Source organism: Halichoeres trimaculatus, unplaced genomic scaffold (genome assembly GCF_033239565.1).
Source record: "Halichoeres trimaculatus isolate MK-OKI-2021-1 unplaced genomic scaffold, fHalTri1.1 fHalTri1_scaffold_19, whole genome shotgun sequence".
NCBI classification, from domain to species: Eukaryota; Metazoa; Chordata; class Actinopteri; order Labriformes; family Labridae; genus Halichoeres; species Halichoeres trimaculatus.
Window position 1 is genome coordinate 26628179 of NW_027437197.1, and position 21941 is coordinate 26650119.

Consider the following 21941-nt stretch of genomic DNA (forward strand, 5'->3'; position numbering starts at 1 on the left):
TTAAATTTGTGGAAATTTCCGGCGGTCTCTCGCTTGACTGCTGACTCAAAGGTCAAGTAAATCATTGACACAGTCCAGTTCAGTTACATCATCATCTTCTTATCTTTATTGATGTAAAATGTAGTTCATTAGTTAATAGCTGCACAGTTTCATAGATCACAGTCCAGGGTTTTTATCTCACGGTGAATAAGACCTGCAAATGTATTCAAGATAAAAGGACAATGTTCATAATTAACCGAAGGGTGGTTCAACAGGAGAGATTAGTCAAAAACAGGTGGTAAGCATGACTGTGCACCAGGCAGCGTGCAATAAGTAAAGCAAAGGTTCACCCTTTGAAACTACAGAGTGCAATAACCTGATTTTGAAAAGTAATATATAAGTAAAATTATTCATCATCATTATTATCATTACTAGTAGTAGTAGTAGTAGTAATAATAATAATAATAATAATAATAATAATAATAATAATAATAATGATAATACAAACTTTATTTATAAAGTGCTTTTCATACAAAAAGATGTAACAAAGTGCATTACAGTCCATGAAAAACAATCCCACATGCCCTTTAACACAACCACCCTTCCCCAACACAACCACACAACCCACAGTCAACAGACAAACACAGTAATGCACATGAGGCTGAGTACAGATGAACCACTGGAAAAAGCATCAGAGGAGCCGTCTGCACCAGGAGTAGAGCGGGCCACAGCCACAGGACACCAACACATAGCCCACATGTAACAAACACCGACCTCCACCAGAAACCAGCATGACAGGCCCATCAAACCACAGCCGACCACTGCTCCCAGTGTTCTCAGTGCCCCAAGAGGAAACACTCGGGGGTCCTAAAAATTGTAAAAACATGTAAAAACCTTTTTTTGTTGCTAGGCGCTGCCCAAGTAGCTGCCTGTTGCAGCAGCTCCCTCTTCTTCTGTTTCTTGTAATTTTTTTCGTCTCTTTTTCGTCATCTCTGTTTGTGGAGTGGATCATTACTTTGTATGGTTCATTGTTGGTCATGGACACCAAACTTTTTGTGGCTTCAGCGATATTTTTACCACTTTTCTCCTGTGTTTGTCTGGAGATCCTTCATGTATCCATGGCTGCATTGTTTACATGTGAAATTAGCTGTTAACAGCCTGTAGCATGTCAATGCTAACTGGTGTAAGGCCGGATGATTTCCCTCAAGGTGATGAGGAGGAGGTGAGGACGACGTGCTGGTTCTCTGGTGTGAGCTGGGAGGTGACGACGTGGACCTGTCCCTCCATCCATCGTTGTTGGGAACGTGGGATCTATCTCCGGTGGGATGGACGAGCTAGCCGTGCTAGCCCAGTGGCAGAGGGGCTGCCAGAGGGTAGAGTGGCATCGTGCTGTTAACGGACGTGGCTGACAGAGCTGACACGCCGGCGCCACATTGGAGGAGCTTCACCTGCTGTGGGCAGACAGGATCCAGGAGACAGAGACTGAACAGACTGCTGGGGAGGCTCAGTCCTGGACCCTGTGGAGGTGGAGACTGGCTGGGCTGGAGAGTGGTGGACGGGATGTCGAGATCTATTTTCTTGTGGACCTTTTTGCACTTTCTATACACTTTCTTACTTTTGTTTTATTGATTGCTGCTGTGACTCCTGAATTTCCCCTTGGGAATAAATAAAGTATTTTCTATTCTATTCTAAAAAGTGAGATATAAATAAGTCACATAAAATAGGGAAGGTAAATGTGAATAAACATGAAAAAGAACTAAGCCACTAAAATAAACAGAGATGAGACAAATAAATGCATAAATAAATTATTATTATTATTATTATTATTATTATTATTATTATTATTATTATTATTATTATTATTGTTATTATTATTAATAATAATAATATATAATACCCCGACAGTCTGTTGTGTTTCACATTGCCTCTTACATAGCTCTGAAATCACTGCACCCTCACGTTGCCAGTGAACTAAAGACGAACAAAGGCTTCAATTTAAATTTTCAGACACTGATTTGTTGAGCAGCACGATACAAAGGTTAAATCATTAAATGATAAATCAGTCCGTCTGTGCACACCCCTCTGTACAGTGACATGCTCAACCCTGACCACATGGTGGCGACAGCGTCACGTGGATGTCTGGATTAAAGCCTGTTTCATGTTGAGAAATGTTGCAGGCAGCACATTTGACCTTTTGCTATCTGCAAAATCTTTGTGGACGAGACTGATGCGTCAAATGTGTACAAGAGAGGTGTTTGAGTTTCTGATAGGGAATGTTTTACTGGCCTCTCAGTGTGAGATGTAAATAAACGCTGGGTAACTGAAGGTGAAGTGGTGCTTTGTTAAACTTTAGAAATGTCAGACATTGTAGCTTTTCAAAGTGTTAGGGCCAGTGGAAAAATGTAACGTGAAAGGATGCAGGGTAGGCTGTTTGCCTTGTTACGCAGTTCTTTCCAATGAATTAAAAACCTTCACGCGCCAGCTTTAAGAGCTGCACAGGACTAAATGTGAGAGTGAAAGAGTTAAAACCTTGACGTGCTGCCGAAAGAAACAGAAAAAAAAATGATAGTCATGGAGCATCTTGCATGTCCTCTAAGCAGAGGGACTGAGACTTCAAAGATTTTCAGTTTGGCTCAGAGAGCACGGATGCGCGCCGACCTCGGAATCTCCAGACGCGCAGCGGAAGATTTTGCGCACTGAAGGCAAACAGAGCTGAAGTGAGCGCACAGCGGACAAACTGCTTCCTGACCGACCGCAGTCCCATCACTGCGAAACGGCCACACTTGGCTCTACTTTATGCACTAACAGTCGGCGTTTCTATACACTTGTTTGGTGTTAAACAGGGGAAACAGACTTCATTTTGTTTTAGTTTGTCTTGATTCGCAGCTGAGAGGAGTTATTCACGGAACCAGTGAATGAAGCTGCTTCACCGTTTGTAGAAATACCCAAAGTGTCCTATCTTTGCAGGGACGATCCACTGAGAATCCTGAGAATCAGAATCGTCTGAGAGGATTATTTTGGAAGTAGCCCATTTCTGAAGGTGGACTGAAAAGGGATGAATCCAACCGCCTTACCCAACCAAGTGAGGTGTTGCGTTTAAAAAGCGGTAAGATCCATTTTCCTCCTCAAAATACGGTTTGAATGAACCGTGGAGTTTCAGGTGGGTGTGTAATGTGACTGAACTCACTTATTTCCACTTTATTTGTAGGTGATCACAGCAATGCTTCAGCGGCGTGGTGGTCTGCCCCTCTCCACATCTCCAAGAGAGGATTTAACCGCTGCTCATTTTGAATAAACCCAGAAGTCACTTAAGATGAGGCGTCTGCAAACAATCCTGTTTCTTTTCGTCCTGCACCAGGTGAGCTGTGAGATGACTGAATTAAAATGAATTACACATGTTAGAATGCAGGTGACCATATGGGCTGGGTAGAGAAAGTTAGAAACGATGGCTTTAATCAGGGTTACACAAGACAGGTCTAGAAATCCAGCTGACAGGACTTTGGCTGTTTGACATTCTAATATTATTTGAGATTTGCACTTAATTTATAAACACATCCTTATGGCTTGTGTTGCTTTTAAGGAATTGTTCTAATACACCTGTAAAGAAAAAAAAAAGAATGAATTAAAAAAAAAAAAAAAACATGTCAGCTGTATCCTTCACAACTTCATGTCAGTTACAGTCCATGTAATTTAACATAAACTATACTTAATACATTTACACCTCACACAATTACTGGCCATGACTGGCTCAGCCTTTCTGTGGATAATTTTAAAATTGTATTACTTCATCTTCAGGCTATTGAAAAAATGGGCTTTTTTTTTTTTTTTTTTTTTTTTTAGATAACTGAAGCATTTTTATTTATAATAATTAAAATAAATGAAATCACATCTTGTGATTATTCTGTTTTTTAAGCTAAAATAAATCAAATCAGAAGCATTGATGCCTGAATTGAAGACAGGGAGTGCAGGTAGTTCACACAGGTCCACTCATTTTACACTTACTCTCTGTCAGGAAGCATTTGGATGAAGTGCTAATGATGCATTGAAATTTAAAAATTAAGCTCTTTAGTCAAATTATATGGAAAAAAAAGATGTCATAATATATCATAATTGACAATCAGTCATTATGAAATAAATTGAAATAGTCTTAATCATGTATTCAGTGTTTACTAAATCTAGATGAAGGAACGACAAGCCGTCTGCCAGACTCACTTCTTTTCCATGTGAGCTCTGTTTGCACTGAATGGCTCGTACCTTGTGTCTGTCACTAATTGCACAGCACACCCAAACACTTGTTACCTCCTTCATATACTGAGTTGTTTTTTTTCCCTGTGGATAGTAAACATTTTTACTGATTGAACAATATCAGATCTTTGTTGTAAAGACCTCTCCCTGTACAGTGCCCTTCGTTTTATTTAGACTGAGCCCAGACTAACGGCAGACAATTGAGGAAAAATCAGGAGAAACTTGCAGAGCTCACATGCAGTCGGAGGCTTTGCTGATCCTCCTCAATAACTGTTACAATTTCACAAACTCCTAAGTCACTGCAAACACGCAGGAATTTATGGAGTATTTACCAGGGACTGATTGTCTTAAGCTTCTGGACGTAATCTTATTGTAGAGTCATTTTGTTTTTATTGCAGGAATAAACCCTCAAAGACCATAATCTCCAGGGAAATTTAAATGTCTTTTCCTGATTTTCTTTTTACAACAGCCCCTAATGTTCTGTGAGGGAGTGTTTTTTTTTCTAGATCATTCTGGTTTTACACACTCTCTGATCTAAAGAGCAAATGCCATTGGATTGATAAAACTCTATATATCTGCTGTCCTCAAAGAGGACTCCTGAGCAAATGCAGCAGCAAAGTGCTGTCTGCCGTTGTAATCAGCCTTTGAGCCTTTTGGGAGCCCGGCCTCTGGAGAGAGGAGAGAGGCTGCCTCCCTGGAGAGCCTCTCTTCCTACGCCTTTGTGGCTCCCCTCCCAGCAGACCCTCCACTGTCTGACTGAGATCATATTAGCCCTTATCAATATTCCCTCACATTCCCAAGAGTGACAAAAAAGCTTTAATACGAGCCAACACTGAGTGAAAGCAGAAATTATGCCAAAGAACTTCTGGAGCTACCAAACTCTTTCATTTTTTGTCACATGTCACTCCACGGAGCATGATACCGTGAGGCAGACATGTAGTAAAGCTTTAACCAAGTGACGTGATGTTCAAAACACAGGGTTTAGTTTGATAAACAGTCCCATCACACATCTGAAGCCTCCTGTGAACCTAAACCATATTCTTAGAGGTCCGGTTTCAGGAGCAGTCTAAAGTCTCACATGTGGCCAAATTATCAAGCTCAGCACTCCTCATCAAAAATAATTTTCTTCCTTTTGAGTTTTCACACACAACCCTACCCAGAGCATGAATCAAGCTCCGTAACCCTGGCCCAGCATCTGTGCCGCTCCCCAGGGACAAATAAGAGGGTCAAAGCCATCCTTGGAGAATCCATTTCTTACCCATGACATCTGCTGTAGTTATCCTCAGTCCAGTGACAGAGCAACAATGCAGACAGAGATGAAACACACTTCAGAGCGGTGCTCCCTTTGTCCTGTCTGCATCTATTTTACAGATTGCATGTGTTCAAAGTGTTACCTTTAGTTTTATTTATCCGTTGTGCTGCTGGAAACAAGTATGGAAGAAAACTAACTGGCGTGGCTGGTTTGTATGGTTTTCTAAAGGTTAGAGCCAAATGGTAATGTCGACGTATTTAAAGGGCTAACGCTGAGGGTCATTCGTGGCTTTGAACGTCTAGCTGCTTCCGCAGCATCTTCAATGCCACTACGGGTCTGTGGAGCGAGGATGAAGCAGCAGGCTGATAGAAGGGTGTGACGCATTAAAAAGACAAAGCTTAGCTGTTTACTGTAAGCTTGTCCTCTGGTTCCATTTCATGTTTGAAGTTCATCCCTGCAACTCTGATGTGCACTGATTTAGAGGATTACAAGTCATTTTCCCAAAGACTTAGCATTAATTTGAAAAGTTATTTATTAATTTATTTATATTAGAGCCTTGATGATTTATCTGCTCAACCAACCACAGAGGGGAAAAAGACGAAAACAAGACAAGACAGGAAGAATGTGCAAAGAGTCGCTTTGGTTCTGTTTGAGTTGATAATATTATTGTAAAAAATCTGGAGGATTTTCTCTCTTGCGTTTTTCTGAGCAGTGAGGCTCTATTCAAAGTCAAAAGGGGCCCTGGCAAGGACAACAGTTTTATCCCTCTCTTCATAACAAAACACAAATTCAACATAAATTCCCCCTCTGAGGGCTCTTTAACCCATTTCCCCTTCCCCATGTTCAATTAGGTTTGGATTTATTATTTATTTATTGTATATTTAAAGGCAACTAACACTGGGAAGTGTAATAAAATGTACAGTGGGAGGATTAGGAGCAGCTCTTTAATCTCACGCTTCTGATAATACTGCATGGGCTGATTGATTAGTTTTTCAGGAAGCTTATGTCAGAAAAACCTAATCCGTCTTTGGATTGTGCCAGCCTTGTAAGGTTTTCCGCGCTGCCACTTTATCATGGCGGCGAATTACAGAGCTGCTGGGCTGTGATAAGGTCCTCGTCTCTTTTACAGACCCCACCGCCCAACCCCCTGTACCCCCCTTTTCCCACTGGACAATGAAAAAAATTGTGTTTATATTCTTCACATTCCTGCTCTGCCTGGTCTTCACATCAACCTCCTCCAGGATTTGCCGCGTTAGAAAAAGAGAAAAAAGAGTGGAACCCAAGTCTTCAAAAACCAGCCGGAGAAATTTTCTGCGGAATGAGAAAAATACAGGAAATGTCAAGAGGACCATCGAAATTTCTTTACGATTGATTGAATATGGATTGACAGAGGAAAGAGGCCTTATGTGGATGTGCTGCCTTGCATGAATCGTCTAGAGCTTACACAGTGCTGATATTTATCGGCTCAAATAGTGGCCACAATCATTCTCGCCAGAGGGCTTGACTAGATAATCCCTAATAAACAATACTGTCTGTGGCATTTACGCTCCTTGGCCTGTGTGTCGTCTCAGACCTCTGAAGAAAATGTTGTCATTTCTGCCCATTATCCCAAATGTACCTTGGACACCAGAGGTTGTATTGACGGTGTGGAGCCCTGCCACCTAATCCTTCTCCAATCATCAATTCTACCTCTGTGTGTGAAAGCAGTGAAGCCATGATGAAGGTCTCCAGACAAGGAGAAAGAAGTTATGAGTGGAAAGATGTGATACTAATTCACTTTTTTTTTTTTTTTTATACATACTTTTAATATTTATAGTTTATCAACCATACACACAGGTCAGGACTTAAACAGATACAAACAAAGCTCATAAACATATTCACAACAACAGAACAGGAGATTAGTACATACTCATACTTAAATAATCAATTAATTGTCGAAGGGTTCAAATTTTTCTGTTTAGGTGTAAATCAAACAAGACAGAAGCACAAAAAGAAACAGACCCCATTTAAAAGCCCATCAAATTAAATGTAATCAAATCAATATAGGGGATAATGATACGCACCCCCACACCTGCTTCCAAATGATTTCAGACCTAATCTTATTTTTATTAAATGTGTCTCTTATTCGCTCCATACCTAAAAGATTAAAATACTCAGATATGCACATTTAGATAGAGAAACATTTTTGATTTGTGAATTTTCCAGTTGGAAAGAATTATTCACTCAGCAGCCAAAAAATGCTAAACCTATTGTCCACCTTTCTTGTCCTGTTTTTAGTGTATTGTATGGAAATTAAAATTGTACTTTGCATTTACAATAACCACAATATGGCTGCCCAGAGAACCAGCACAGACCTGAGTCAGACTATGTTTGGATGAAGTCCTTAAGCGTGGCAGCTTTGGTGTACAAAACGTTGCGTTCAGTATGATGTAGCGTTTCCTGATATTGGTCCGCAGCCATGAATTTTAATGGCCGATGTGCAGCCTGAGGTGGTGTCAGACCTGGAGGCTTTGCTACCTTATAGCTTTTTCATTACTGCACGGTCAGAAACAGCAAGTGCTCCATGAAGCACAGCCTCCTTTTTAAGCATCACTTCTTTTCTGCCTGGAAATAAAACAGAGAACTTTTGTTAGGAGTAGGTTTCTTCCTTGATCATGTCAGATGATGCAAGGTTTTCCTTTTTTTTTTGGCAAACATCCCTGATTTCTTTGTTTGTCATTTTTTTAAATGGAGGCTCTGATAAATGAAGCAAAAAGGTCTAGATCTTTTTTCTCTTCACTTGTGTATTTCCAAAATACTGGCAAACAAGGTTATTCATTACAACCTGGCTCAGTACCTGGGGGAAGGCAATTGTGCTATAAGCCAGAGCTAAGGGAAATGATTGACCTCTCTAAATAAAAGTCCAATGCCTGCTTTAAAAAAAGCAAAAAGCAATGTGTGACAGCTTTAAAACAAGTACAATAAATCTCCTCTGATTATTCTCAGTTTTGCATTTCCTCCTTTGCCTTGAGGCTTTGAGGCCTTTCTTTTCAGCTTGTCATTTACAGCCCTAACAAAGTGCCGTCAGCCCCCTCTGTCTTTGTGTGTGTCTTGTGAAGTACCTGTCTTCAGAGGTACTCTGAGAGAAAGGAAGCAATGTCTTTCCTGTTCTTGTTTCTTCTTCAAAGGGAGCTGCTTTCCAGAAATCAGCTGAAGCGCAATCTGCTTTGAAAACAGAAACGCTTGTTCTGTCAAATTTGGTGGATGTACTCACACGCAAAGCAAAAACATTTTTGAATAAAACATGCGTGTCGTTTGCAGCACAGATCTGAAGAAAAGAAAAGACTGAATTGAAGATGTCAAACAAAAAAAGCTCAGTGAGAAACATACAGTTCACATTTTTTGAGATGAAAGCAGAAAATAGGAATCCACATGCCTTATGTTTTAATTCAGAGGAACATGTTATAGTCAAGAGGTATTACGAGCCTACACTGTTGGATGAAGTAGATGCTGTCAGAAAGTGGTCAAGAAAATGATAATTACACTCAGTCCGATGTGCTTTATGGCATTATCCCCCTGAATCCCTGCTATCAGACATCCAGAGGTGTGCTGCAGGTGTCAGGAGCCGGCACAGGAGTTGGTGCTTTGACCATGTAAGGGGATTATGAAACTGATGATGCGTTGAAAGGTAACGCCTGCCTAAAAGTGAAGTGTTCAGGGCTTTGCTGCTGTCACTTGTGGCAGGTGCTGAGATAACACAAGTATGCCGATTACCTGGAGGCTCACCAGAGCCTCCGTGTGCTCCCCTTCTTCTCTCCTTGTGGGGTCTTTGCTAACTCTGAACACCAACATCAGTGCATTTAAATTTCCCTTTCGTCAAGGTTCAGAACATAAGACTCTCACCCCGTGCCCGCTCTATGGGGCTCGCCACCACTGCTGTTGGTGAAAATCATATCAAATCAAATCTCTTGTCGTAAATTCGCCAAGGCTTTTTACAATGGAATGGTGATGTCTCATTTATTCATTCATTTTTGTTAAATGCATAAGAAACTTTTGATGTATTGATCCCACAACAACAAAGTCTGCCATTAAAATGTAACTGTATGAAACTGTGAATATCTACTGGCTGCACATCTGTCAAATCTATCATTGAGGCCAAAATGTATTTTGTAAGAAGGTGTTTAAAAAGAAACTGTGACAAAACCTCTAAGAAACAATATTTGGTTTTAAATGAAGGAAAACCCTTCGGTAAGACAGCTAAAGTATTATATGTATAGGGTAGTACAGTATACATTTGTACCTAAATATATATATATATATATATATATATATATATATATATATATATATATATATATATATATATATATATATATATATATATATATATATATATATATATATATATATATATATATATACTCACCAGCCACTTTATTAGGTACACCTTGCTAGTAAAGGTATTGTAAACATTCCTCAGAGAGTTTGCTCCATATTAACATGATAGGATCACACAGTTGCTGCAGATTTGTCGGCTGAACATCCATGATGAGAATCTTCCATTCCACCACATCCCAAAGGAGCTCTACACCCGAATGTCGCATTAGAAATCCAGACTCATCAGACCAGGCAACGTTTTTCCAATCTTCTATTGTTGAGTTTTGGTGTTGCTGTGTGAATTGTAGCCTCAGTTTCCTGTTCTTAGCTGACAGGAGGGTCACCCGGTGTGGTCTTCTGCTGCTGTAGCACATCTGCCTCAAGGTTCGCCATGTTGTGCATTCAGAGATGCTCTTCTGCAGACCTCGGTTGTAACCAGTGGTTATTTGAGTTACTGTTGCCTTTCTATCAACTCCAGTCTGGCCATTCCTCTCTGACCTCTGGCATCAACAAGGCATTTTGGCCCATTGAACTGCCGCTCACTGGATATTTTCTCTTCTTTGGACCATTCTCCGTAAACCCTAGAGATGGTTGTGGGTTGAAATCCCAGTAGATCAGCAGTTTCTGAAATACTCAGACCAGCCCCTCTGGCACCAACAACCATGCCACATTGAAAGTCCCCAAAATCACCCCTCTCTGAGATCCATGCAGTAGAATGGTTGTTGCTGGCAGAGCTATACCCTCTGTTCACTTTATTCTGTATGGTTTTTTACTCTGACAACTGGAGGTCAGCAGAGTTTTACAGTGTTCCTTTTGTTTTTCAATTAAAAAGTGCAGGGAAGAATTGTTTATATTGGTATCCTTTGTCACGTTGGTCATACTACATAACGGTTAATTGCTTGTGTTTACAGAATAATGCATGCTAAATCCTAATCACAGTGTTGGTGCAAAAAGATTGTGATAATTTTCCAGAATTGTTCAGCCCTGGTAATAAAGCATTACTCAGGTTCTGATCACCGATATTTTATTGTCTTCAGTAGACAGCAGCTATGAGCTGGTTGAGAAATTTCTGTCTTGATGGTCTTCTGAAAGACGAGCACTTGTTCTTATATCAGCATATCTTTAGGTCTATAACACTTTTCCTAAGCAGATTCTAATGTTGTCTAATGATCCTGTTATTATGAGGATTTTAGTACTATGAATTTGAAGAAAGCAAACTTTGAACAGCCCGATGGGCTTTGGGTCATGTTTTTTTCAGTTTGACTGAAAAGGACATGATGATATTTTGACTGAATGTCCTTTTTGGTATTGATGTTGACAACACATATTTATGTTTCCTCTCTTGTTCCACACAGAAAAGTAAACTACGGTAGTATAAGCTGCGTCTTATTCCAACTCTGAATGTTTACCTGAGGCTCATAATCAGATGTGAAGCAGTAAACTCAACTTGTAAATTTATCCTGACAGGTTTCTTTATATCTTTTGACAACAAACTTTTGAAAGTTTATAGTCTTTAATGATGATGTGATGATACAGTTTTCCTCAGTTTTGATTATCTGTCAGCAGTTAATATGAAGTGAGATCCCGTGGAGTAGTGGAAAAACTGCATGGCTGTGACCAGAGTTGTGAAAAACTCAGCATCACTTTCCTCTGGGCCTGTCATTCCCTTTCCTCTCACTATCAACACTTCAGAAGGTGTTCAGATGGTCAAAGGTTGGTCGCCTGTAAACCATAGGCTGTGTGGGCGTAGTGACTGTGACATTACTCATTTGTTTCTGATGCAGAGTTTTAAAGACTTATGCTGATGGAGGCTGTGTCGGTAATGACGAACTCTGAGTTTGAATAAGGCAACGAGCAAAGCCTTTAGCCTCTGAAACGGACTTCTCTCCTGCAGCCATTCTCTCTCAAGCCTGTCATGCACTCCTGTTTTCAGCTTTTTAGTCTTCTCAGTATTAGTGATAAGTCTCCACGTTTGAATCGATACAGCGAGTGCTGCTGCCATGTCTATGTAAAGGATCAGCCAGTCACTTTACTGGCTGCGCCTTATGTGCTGTGATTGACAAACTGAGTCGTTATGATGAAAAATGACATTATGAAATAAAAAGGCCACTGTGGAAAATGACATGATAAAATAAAAATTGACTTTGTAAAATGTTTTTAAATTATTTTATAAAAGCATGGAAATTAAATAAAAAGTAATTATTGTAAAAAGTATGAAATTGTTAAAACAATTACAATTAAAAAAGTTAATTTAAATAATTCAATTTTAAAGAAAAGTAAAAAATTTCATAATAATACTGCCATATTTTACAATTTAATGGCCATATTACATAGTTTTCTGTTATTTATTTTTAAAATGTTGTTATTATGTATTTAACTATGAATCTTTTGGGGTTCCATACATCTATTTTAATACAGCCTATGTCAGAACTTATCCACTTAACTCAGAAAATAACATTTTGAAAATAACAATTCTGTTCAGTGAGTAGAGAAATCAGTTGTTTAAACCAGACTGTATTTGTGTTCTCTTTTTTTGCTGTAAAAATCAGCTTTTTTGCATGTTTTGAATGTTTTCTGCAGCCGGTCTTAAGCTGACTCTCCAAGAACTATAGTCTGTAGTGTTTCTGGAAAAAGGCTTCAATTTTTTGACCAGTTTTCTGCGGGGTGTAAGCTTATAGAGTTATCAACAGGACATGTTTTGATGGAGTCCAGAGTCAAAAAATGATGTTTGTATTAATATACAGTAAACACAGATTCTTTTGAAAGTACAATATACTCACTGTAGACATCACCAATATCATGATGAGGAATCTGGATTATGTGGATGATGAACTGAGCCACAGATCAATGCTGGATCCATGACGCCTTTAGTCGGACAGTTACAATATTAGCCGCTGTTGTCTGTCTCATTCTCACTGAGGTCAGGTGGTAATGGCCTAGAGGATTATACTGGAGTGGGATAGATATGCTACACACACACACACACACACACACACACACACACACACACACACACACACACACACACACACACACACACACATACTTAGACACACACACAGAAAGAGAGAAAGAGAGAGAGAGCATAGCTGTCTGTGATTGGTACGGGGCCCCTGGTGTGGATTTTCTGTTGCTATCCAGCACATTGTGAAGCACCTGCCATGTGTTTCCCTGGACGGGCTCTGATTAAAAGTGATGGCTCTGGAGCGTGAGGCTGTTCCAGCGATCAGAGCACCAATCTATTTTTCAGCAGAGTGTAGACTCTCGCTCTGGGCTGCTTAAACACCTTGAGGGCCTCCTCTCCTGGAACTGGTTCAGGGTGTGAATCATTACAAATGATATACCCCGTAACATCAGGAAGAAGACGGCTGAGGAAAGAACCAGGATGAGGGATTGCAGTGTAAGAACGTTTTTAATGTGAGTGAAGCCACTCGTCATGTGGTACGCTCGACAGCAGGAAGGTACCGTCCATCTCAACAACAGTTGGTAGTCTTAAGCCAACCACACCAGCTAAGATACTCTAATATGCTGTTGCCATAAAACTAGGAAGCAGACAGTGGTCAAGCCTGTGTAATTTCCATGAGATGTCCAGATTTTTAGTACGCAGAAGTGCATCATCATGCAAGTTAATGAAGCTTCAAGTTACAGAAAATTAGCAGAGAAATGAATTGAACCACTAAAGTGGGGTCAATTTGCACAGATAAATCCATGAAGAACAGTAGAGTGCATCATTGGACTGCTCTGCTCGCACTGATGAGCAGGTTAATTGTCCATTTTGTTTATTGTGAGGGAGATGCCTGAAACCAGCTTCCACAGACCCATATTCCAACCTTATGTGCAGGGGGAAAGAGCAACTCCAGAAATCTTATAACAGATTATTTCAGTTTACTGATACAGGGAACATGCTAATGAGGATATGACACAAAGGCTGTAATGCAGGAAAAGATTCCATCAGCGCCACTAAACCAACTCAGGGGCCTCGTCCAAAGCTCAAAATCCATCACAGCTGAGCACAATTGTCATCAGCTGCAAACTGAAAACTCACTTTGACAGCATCTCTTATGATCAGAAGACAGAGATGTCTGTCTTCTGGATTATTTTCTAAAGACTCATTGTGGTCATCTTGGCTATTACCTCTATGTCAGGTCTTTTAAAAGACACATCTGCCCATGAGAGAAGGCAGCTCCATAATGCTCATAACTGATAAAAGTCAAAACTGATTCTCACCCAGAGTGTGGTCACCTATGCTCACTACCCTGGATATTATAACTACGGCATAGGGCTGAACAATTAATCAAATTTGAACCGACATCGCAATGTAACAGAGTGCAATTCTCAAATTGCAGAGTCTGCAATTAAAAAAAAATAAAGTTTAAAAAAAGTTTCATGTACTCAGAGGGGATATAGTAACTTGTGCTCCTTCTTCCTTAAAACCAGCAAAAGTCAAAATGCTGTTTTCTGGCAAAAGTTTCAAGCCACAAGGCTTGAAGTTAAATCAATCAGTCAATATTCTTCTGTGATCATGATAGTTATATAAAGATATATCATTCAATTCATGCTCAATCTATTTAATTTCATCATAACATGAAGGCCTGACCTTCATACTATAGAATGATGTAGATAATAGTTTATTAAATGTTTTCAGTAAATAATGCAAAAGATACCCCCCTACCCCACCCAAAAAAGTAAATAAATTAATAAGTAAATAAAATGAGATTAAAAAAAAAATTGCATGCTAAATCGCAATCCCAATATTAGTAAGAAAAAAAAAAATCACAATTAGATTATTTTCCAAAATCGTTCAGCCCTACTACAGCAGGTGGAATGTAAGGCATAATGTGTGTTAATCTGGCTGTTAAAGTGAAGCAGGTCTGAACAGGGCAATCTGGATCTAAAGCATGAAGTGATCACTCACACAGTCCAATTATCTTAAATTATCCCCTTAACTGCACCACAACTTGCTTAATGAACCCACACATATATACTACTGCTGATGGACTTCTGCTTTAAAACTGGTTATATAAACTGGTTATATACGGTGGCTGTTAACCATGCAGCTCTCCTGAATTGAGCTAATTTAGCTGCTATCTAAAAAACTCTAAAATGAGAAATCACATTATTTCTAAAACCGAGGTTAGATTTTTGTTATCAAACTCAATATTTCATATTTGTTTACTTCATGTACAATCTTCAACTTGCTCGTCCTCTCTGTCATATACCCATCTTCCAGTTTTTGTATTTACCCTCTCCTTCCTGTATCCTGCTAGAGCTGTGTGCAACTTTCTCAATCTTTTAAAACCAAAAGGTCCCTGACATAAAAAAATAAAAAAATAAAAAAAAATAAAAAAACTGTTAAAAATGTTAAATCTAAATACTAGTGGTTAAAAAGGTACCTCTAAATAGCAGTGTCCAACAAATGAGGTGCACAGACAAAGTTTTATTTGGATGTGAATACATATCTTCAAACTTGTGTGGTAGAAAAGTCCCAAGCAGTAAGCACTGAATAAATAAAACACAGGGCCAGACAAATTTAGTTCAGATCCATAGTTTTTAGGTTATGCATTAATTCAACACCTTTACTTCTTTAGAATTAGAAACAGCAGCTTGTCTGTAAAAAGGACTGGACTGGGCAGGGGTCGGTGAATAATGTGGAGAATAAACTTCCCCAAGCTCAATGTTCAAAACCTGTTAGTCAGAACAACACGCCATGAGGTGTTGTAAAAGGAAAACCAAATATTATATAGAACCCATGATTGTAAAAGATATATGAAACATTGATATACCTTCTTATTTTTTTCACTCTAAGAAAGGCAGAGAAGTGATCCATATCTTTGCTTCAAGATTTTCATTCAGCATGAAGATATTTGTTGAGAGGGATTGACAGCTACTTTTTACACACAGTTTTAATCACCTCAGATTCATTTCAGGTGTTTTGTTGTATCTTGATAGAAATTACAAGAAGCAGGTGCAGTGCAGTTTGTTTCATTATCCACTCAAGTTGCTGTTATGTGTCAGTTCTGAAGTGTAAACTACCTTACTTCACCACAGCTGTCAATGAACTGTTATCTATTATCTATTTATATATTTATTATTATTCATATTTTTGCATTTTAAACTGTTTTGCACTGACTGAGGGGCTTTTGCAATTTTGTTGCACTTGTTGCAATGACAAATAAAGTTCTGTTTTATTCTATATTGTTCTTTTTAGACTTTTAAAGAGGACATATCATGCTGATCCCTGATTTAATACTTACATATAATATAAGTTTGAAAACAAGACCTTTCACCCCCTGAATTTTCAAAAAATGAGATATTGTATTTTTTCTGATATCGTAGAACGAGATTTGATGCCTCTGAAAATAGGTGATTGCCAGTTGGCCACAAGATTTCGACCGTCGTGACGACACGAGGATCCTTTCTTTTTATTGGAGTAATCTGATAAAGCAGCTCCTCCTCTGTGATGTCAGTTAGTCACACAACCACCACCGAGGGATACACCCACCAAGAGCTGAGTATAAACGTATAAACTATACATGTTACAGTACCGCTTTGACTCACCACACTGAAGCGTCCTGAGATGATCTGTGTCCAGGTGGATTTTCTTCCTCCTGAGCTGCAGAACCATCCAGGTCTGACTCGGGGTCCAATACAAAAGGACGTATCCTACACTCTGCTATTTTATTAGTGCTATCAATGCTTTACAGTGAAGTTTTGGCAAACAGCAAACTCGCTCGGTCTGCTCCATTCAATATGGTGATTTTGTAAATACTACCATGCTGCAAAAACCGCCCCCTGGCTCTACCCCCTCCGCCCCTCTGATAGAACTGACCAATCAGAGCTCAAAGGGCAGTGACGTTGCGAGGTTACTGGAGGTCATTCTCCAAACGGAGCGTTTCAACAAGATCTTCAGAATGGCCTAAAATGAGGATATTGAGAACACTATTGTGGGGCAATGAAGGAACTAAATGACTTGTACTGAGGGCAGAAATGCTTTACAGGCATCCTAGTCTGGCATAGTGAAAAGGAGAAACAAGCATATGTCCCCTTTAACAATGCTTGTGTATAAGGGATGTGTTTTAGACAAGGCATTTAAAGACTGAGTATTAACTGAAAACACCACCATTAATAGCCCAAAACTGTCTGAACAGTTTTCCATTATTCTGACTCAGTGTGTTTGTGTTGTGCTGCTGAATGGTGCGGTTAAGACATTAATGGTTGAACCACCTTTATGATGACAGCCTCTTTTCCAAGCCTTCCCCACTCTGCTCCTTTGGATTGTGAAATGAGGTCTGGTGTTTTCCACTCTGTAATGCTGCAGTTATTATCATAATAATGTCTTGTTTCAAGTTGCCCTGTAATGCCTCTAGCATAGAAGCACAGATTAAGAAATCTTAATTAAGCTTTTGTAGATTCTCCTTCATTAGACCTTGCCTCTTTTTCCAGCTTCTTCTTGCACAAAAACTTGGCTTTCCTCGTCTGTTTTAAAGAGACACCACTTCTGCCTGTACAAATGAGGAGTATAAGTCTCTCTCTCTCTTATTGTGTGTGTGTGTTGTGGCTTGGTGTGTGTAGAGAGACAGAGAGAGGAATAAACCAAAGCCTGTGTCAGTGCAAGCTTTCAAGTTCCCAGTGCTTCATCTCTCTTGGGGCATTTAAGTATTAGATATCCCTCTGCTGATCCCCTTGTTGTCACAGCAATTTCCCAGTTGCTCATCATACTTAAACTCCTCTCTCATTTCCATTATAATCATCCTATACAAAACTCACCTGGGACTTACACTGAAATACAAAATTCGGTTTCACCTCTGAAGCTGTGCAGCATGACAACGAGTGTTAACGGATGTCTCAGCTGATGGAAGAAGAGCCGTGCTATGTTCGCTTTGTTCACAGCAGAGATGAAATGATCCTGTTGGGAGCCTGCAGTCCCACAGATTTTACCTTCAGTTTTTCTGGCTATTGTGATGTTTTAAAAGTCCAATCAAATTAACAGCTGAGCTCAAACAGGTATTGCTATGTGACAGGATCAGTTAAGGAATACTACCACAGGAATTAGTTAAGCTGATGTAGCTGCCATGAGCTGAACACAAAACATAACCAGCTGCACTTTGTTCATTTGCATCAACATGGAGGGACTCAGTAAAATGTGATGATGGCTCCTGGATGGACAAAACATGGATTTCACATAGTTGATCTGAATAGCTGAAAAACTGTTCCTAGCTACAGACCGAGAAATAACAACTGAGAAAAACTACACTTGTGAGATCCATACCTGCAAAAATCAAGATGAATGCAGCAAATGTTCACATGTCAAATTCAAATTTCAACATATTACTGTGACAAAACAAACTGCATCAGCCAGACCTAGTTTGTTGGCCTTGTTCACATGTGCCTCGTTAAGCTCCAGGCCAAATAATAATTAATCTGGAAATACTGCGCAGCAGTTCAGAGAGAATTCAAACAGCCACTGCGCAGTGCTTTCAACATCTGCTTCTCTCAGTGATCCTGGTAACCCAGGCCTGAGGAAAGCCGGCACTACTAATTACTATTAAAACTAGCTTAGCTCATTGCCCTGAATGATTAAAATGTTATCTGAAGTGGACCAGGAATCGCTCCCTGAGCTAAAGGCTTTAAGGTACAAGAACGGATCACAGTACAGTGGTGCATCTGGATCAGCACTTGCCTCATACTTTACTGAAGAAGTGTTGTTGTGGATTATTACAAACCAGAGTTTATAATCCACATTAAGGAAAAGAACAGCTGATGTGAAATCAGCTCAAATATTAAAGACTTTGGGTTTTTATAGCTGTTATCTGTTAGGTCATCCTTTATTAGACATTATTGAAGTGTGACTGTAAGAAAAAACAAAGACACCAATGGATCTGTAAAAATGTCTGCTGATGGGCTAAGAAAAATGTGCTCATCAAGTTTCTTGAAATTAGAAATAATGTCTTGCTACAAGAAAAGTTCTTTACTTACCCCAGTGTCAGATATTTTCACTGTTTACAAGCAATTCAGACCTTATTATTGTCTTTGAATATCTTGAAATAAGACATGTTTCTGGACTGGCCAGGTGAATGTGGCTCATATTAAGGTAAAAAACAAAAAAGGTACTTTTACTGAAAACAAGACGGAAACATTTGATGGGATTTCATTTTTTTCCAGTGTGACTGCTCTAAGGGTTTGCCTCAACAGTTCTGCAGAGGCAAACAAAGGTTTCCCTAAAACTCTAAAAAAAGAGAGATTTGATTAATTTAAAGAAATACAGGATTAGATAGAGATTGTTTTTAATATTTTACATGAATAAAAAAATCAAGCATTTTGTCAGATAATGTTAATGAAATTAGAAAACAAGTCATACTTTTGCACTCATCCTAAAGGTCCATGGTTGATTTTGAACACTGAAACCAGAGCAAGCTCTGACAACTTAAAGTGGCACTGGTTAGCAGGTTTATTTCCACCTTTTGACAGCCAGTTTAACTTTCACATCATTACTGCTCAAACTGCTGCAAAGAAAGGAAACGAGTGAAGTCCCAAAATGTGAAACCACAGTATATTTTTATAGCAACACATATTTTAATTCCTACATCTGCTCTTTAGTCCTCGTAAGCAGGAGGCTTGATCATTTATACGTTAAATCTAACAAACCAGTGTCATCAGTGAGACGAGAAACTTTGCCCAGTGAAAATGAGTCATGTGAATATCCTTTACATATTTTTTTCACAAAATTGAACTTTTTCAAGGATAAACACTGCATCTGCAGCCTACTTGCAGTCAGAAACTCTTCCTCTTTTTTTCTAAGTGTTTTCCATATTGCTGCTATCCCATGATGAACAGGAGCTGTTAGAGTTGATTTATTAGAACGGTTTGATGATCAGTTGGTAATGGTTCCGTCTTGACTGCATCGCTGTTGTTTGTGACTTTTTTCAAAAAGCTTAACACATTGCAGTAATTTATTAATTGTAATTACTTATTGTGCTTACACCAGCCAGGCACTCGATGTAAACTTGTCACTGACAATGGTTAAATGTAAGTAAACTAAATATTTTAGCGATGAACACCTGTGTTAAATCAAGTCACTGACAGTTTTCTGTCATCTTTTCTCTGCTCTCTTCAAAGGTCGCATGCAGGAAAGCACATGGAGGAGCCACTGGGCTAATTGAGTGGGGAGAAGGTGATAATGCAAAGAAGATTTCTCCCATGGGGGCCAGTCCACGAATCCTCAATCCCCTGCGTTTGTTCGCCAGGGGATCCCCTGGGTTCAAAAGCAACATGAGGGAAATTACATATTTACAGAATATGGAGGACTTCTGGGACTGGTTATCTAACCAGACAGATGTTCAGAGTTCACAGGCCAGAACTAAACGCAGACCCATCGTCAAGACTGGCAAGTTTAAGAAGATGTTCGGTTGGGGGGATTTTCACTCCAACATCAAGACTGTAAAACTGAACCTGCTGATTACAGGGAAGATCGTTGACCATGGAAATGGCACTTTTAGTGTTTACTTTCGCCACAACTCCACTGGCCTGGGGAATGTATCGGTCAGCCTGGTGCCGCCATCCAAGGTGGTTGAGTTTGAGATCGCTCAGCAGTCCACGCTAGAGACTAAAGACACCAAATCATTCAACTGTCGCATTGAATATGAGAAGACGGACCGCAACAAGAAGACTGCGCTGTGCAACTTTGACCCATCCAAGGTGTGCTATCAAGAGCAGACGCAGAGTCACGTGTCCTGGCTGTGCTCCAAACCATTCAAAGTCATATGCATCTATATAGCTTTTTACAGCGTAGACTACAAACTGGTGCAGAAGGTGTGCCCTGACTACAACTACCACAGTGACACACCTTACTCCTCCACAGGATGATCAAGCTGTTAATGTAAATTAACGTTTCATTTCAGTCATGTAAATGTCAACCTTTAACCTTTTTGTCCTAAAACACGTGAATACATGAGACACTCTGGAGAGATCTAAATACCAACTTCTGAAAATACTGCAGACAAATATGTTGGAAAAGCTAGGTACCCAGGGACTTGGTTTTTAGGGCTGACTCTGTACACAGGGATTGTTAGCAACCCTGAATGACTCCTCCACATCACAGCAGCACATGTTCTACTTTAAAGACTTGTGTAATTAGAATACTGTCCAGATGTTTTCTTCAAGGCTAGACCATTGGCAAGATGTCTCCCAGTTGGAAGAGCGTACCTGGCTTCTGTCAGAGTCAGAGTCTGAAGTGAAGCTCAGACTGTGAAACAGTTTCCTCTCTTTATTTCATCATTCAGGGCTAGGTTTACGACAAGACTTTACAGAAAACCAGAACAGACATGGACTTAAAAGAAAATAAATAATGGTATTGGAGTAGTTATTCACTGAGGTGTAAAATGACATTTAACCATCCTGTGAAACCTTTACACTGTGGAAACAAAATAACCTGTTAAATCTTAATGGGATGTACACGACATGAAATGATGGATTATATGCCCATGCAGAATTAAATTGATGAAATTTAATCCAAAGTCAAGTAGAGAGCTTAATCATACATTATTACACACACCCTGTGCAGTAGGCACCCATGTGTGTGTGTGTGTGTGTGTGTGTGTGTGTGTGTGTGTGCGTGTGTGTGTGACCCATCTTCTGTCTTCTTCTGTTGTGCTGGTTATTTTCTACTATCACTGTAAGAAATGTATACTTAACTAGAATGAAATCCAACATCTGTGTTTTCTAAATGCACTTCGAGGCATTACACTGCTGAGCGGCACCACAGTGGATTAATGTGTCGGGGGGGGGGGGGGGGGGGGGGGGGATTGTGGGACAGGTGAATTTAGTGAGTCTGGCAGACAATTATCAGCACTTTGTCATGGTCCTGCCACCAGCACTGACATTACCTGTCTCAAATGGGCTTTAATTAGCTTAGGAAATTTCATTTAGCTTGGACCGATCATGAAGGAACCCAAAGTGGAGCAATGATAAAGAAAAAGGGAAATGGAAATAAAGAAAAATGGGTGGGAAAAAAAGGGTTAAACTACTGCATAGGTGTGGCACATTGATGAGAAGTGTGATTCTGGATCAGGCTGAGTTAAGGTGACTGGCAGTGTGGATTAAAATAAGTCTT

The 21941-nt window shown here is 39.6% G+C and overlaps 1 protein-coding gene across 2 annotated transcripts; it reads left to right on the plus strand.

The window, feature by feature from the left end:
- Window positions 1-2259: 2259 nt before the first annotated feature.
- Window positions 2260-21627, plus strand: nxph2a (neurexophilin 2a). 2 transcript variants are annotated; one of them, XM_074694893.1, is made up of 4 exons: window positions 2260-2305; window positions 2947-3085; window positions 3188-3337; window positions 19949-21627. In XM_074694893.1, exons 3-4 carry the CDS (start codon window positions 3293-3295, stop codon window positions 20693-20695), a joined length of 792 nt encoding a protein of 263 aa, XP_074550994.1. In that variant the 5' UTR covers window positions 2260-2305; window positions 2947-3085; window positions 3188-3292; the 3' UTR covers window positions 20696-21627. The 2 variants fall into 2 exon arrangements, with proteins under 2 accessions (XP_074550994.1, XP_074550993.1); XM_074694892.1 differs by lacking the exon at window positions 2260-2305 and adding an exon at window positions 2358-2696.
- Window positions 21628-21941: the final 314 nt, after the last annotated feature.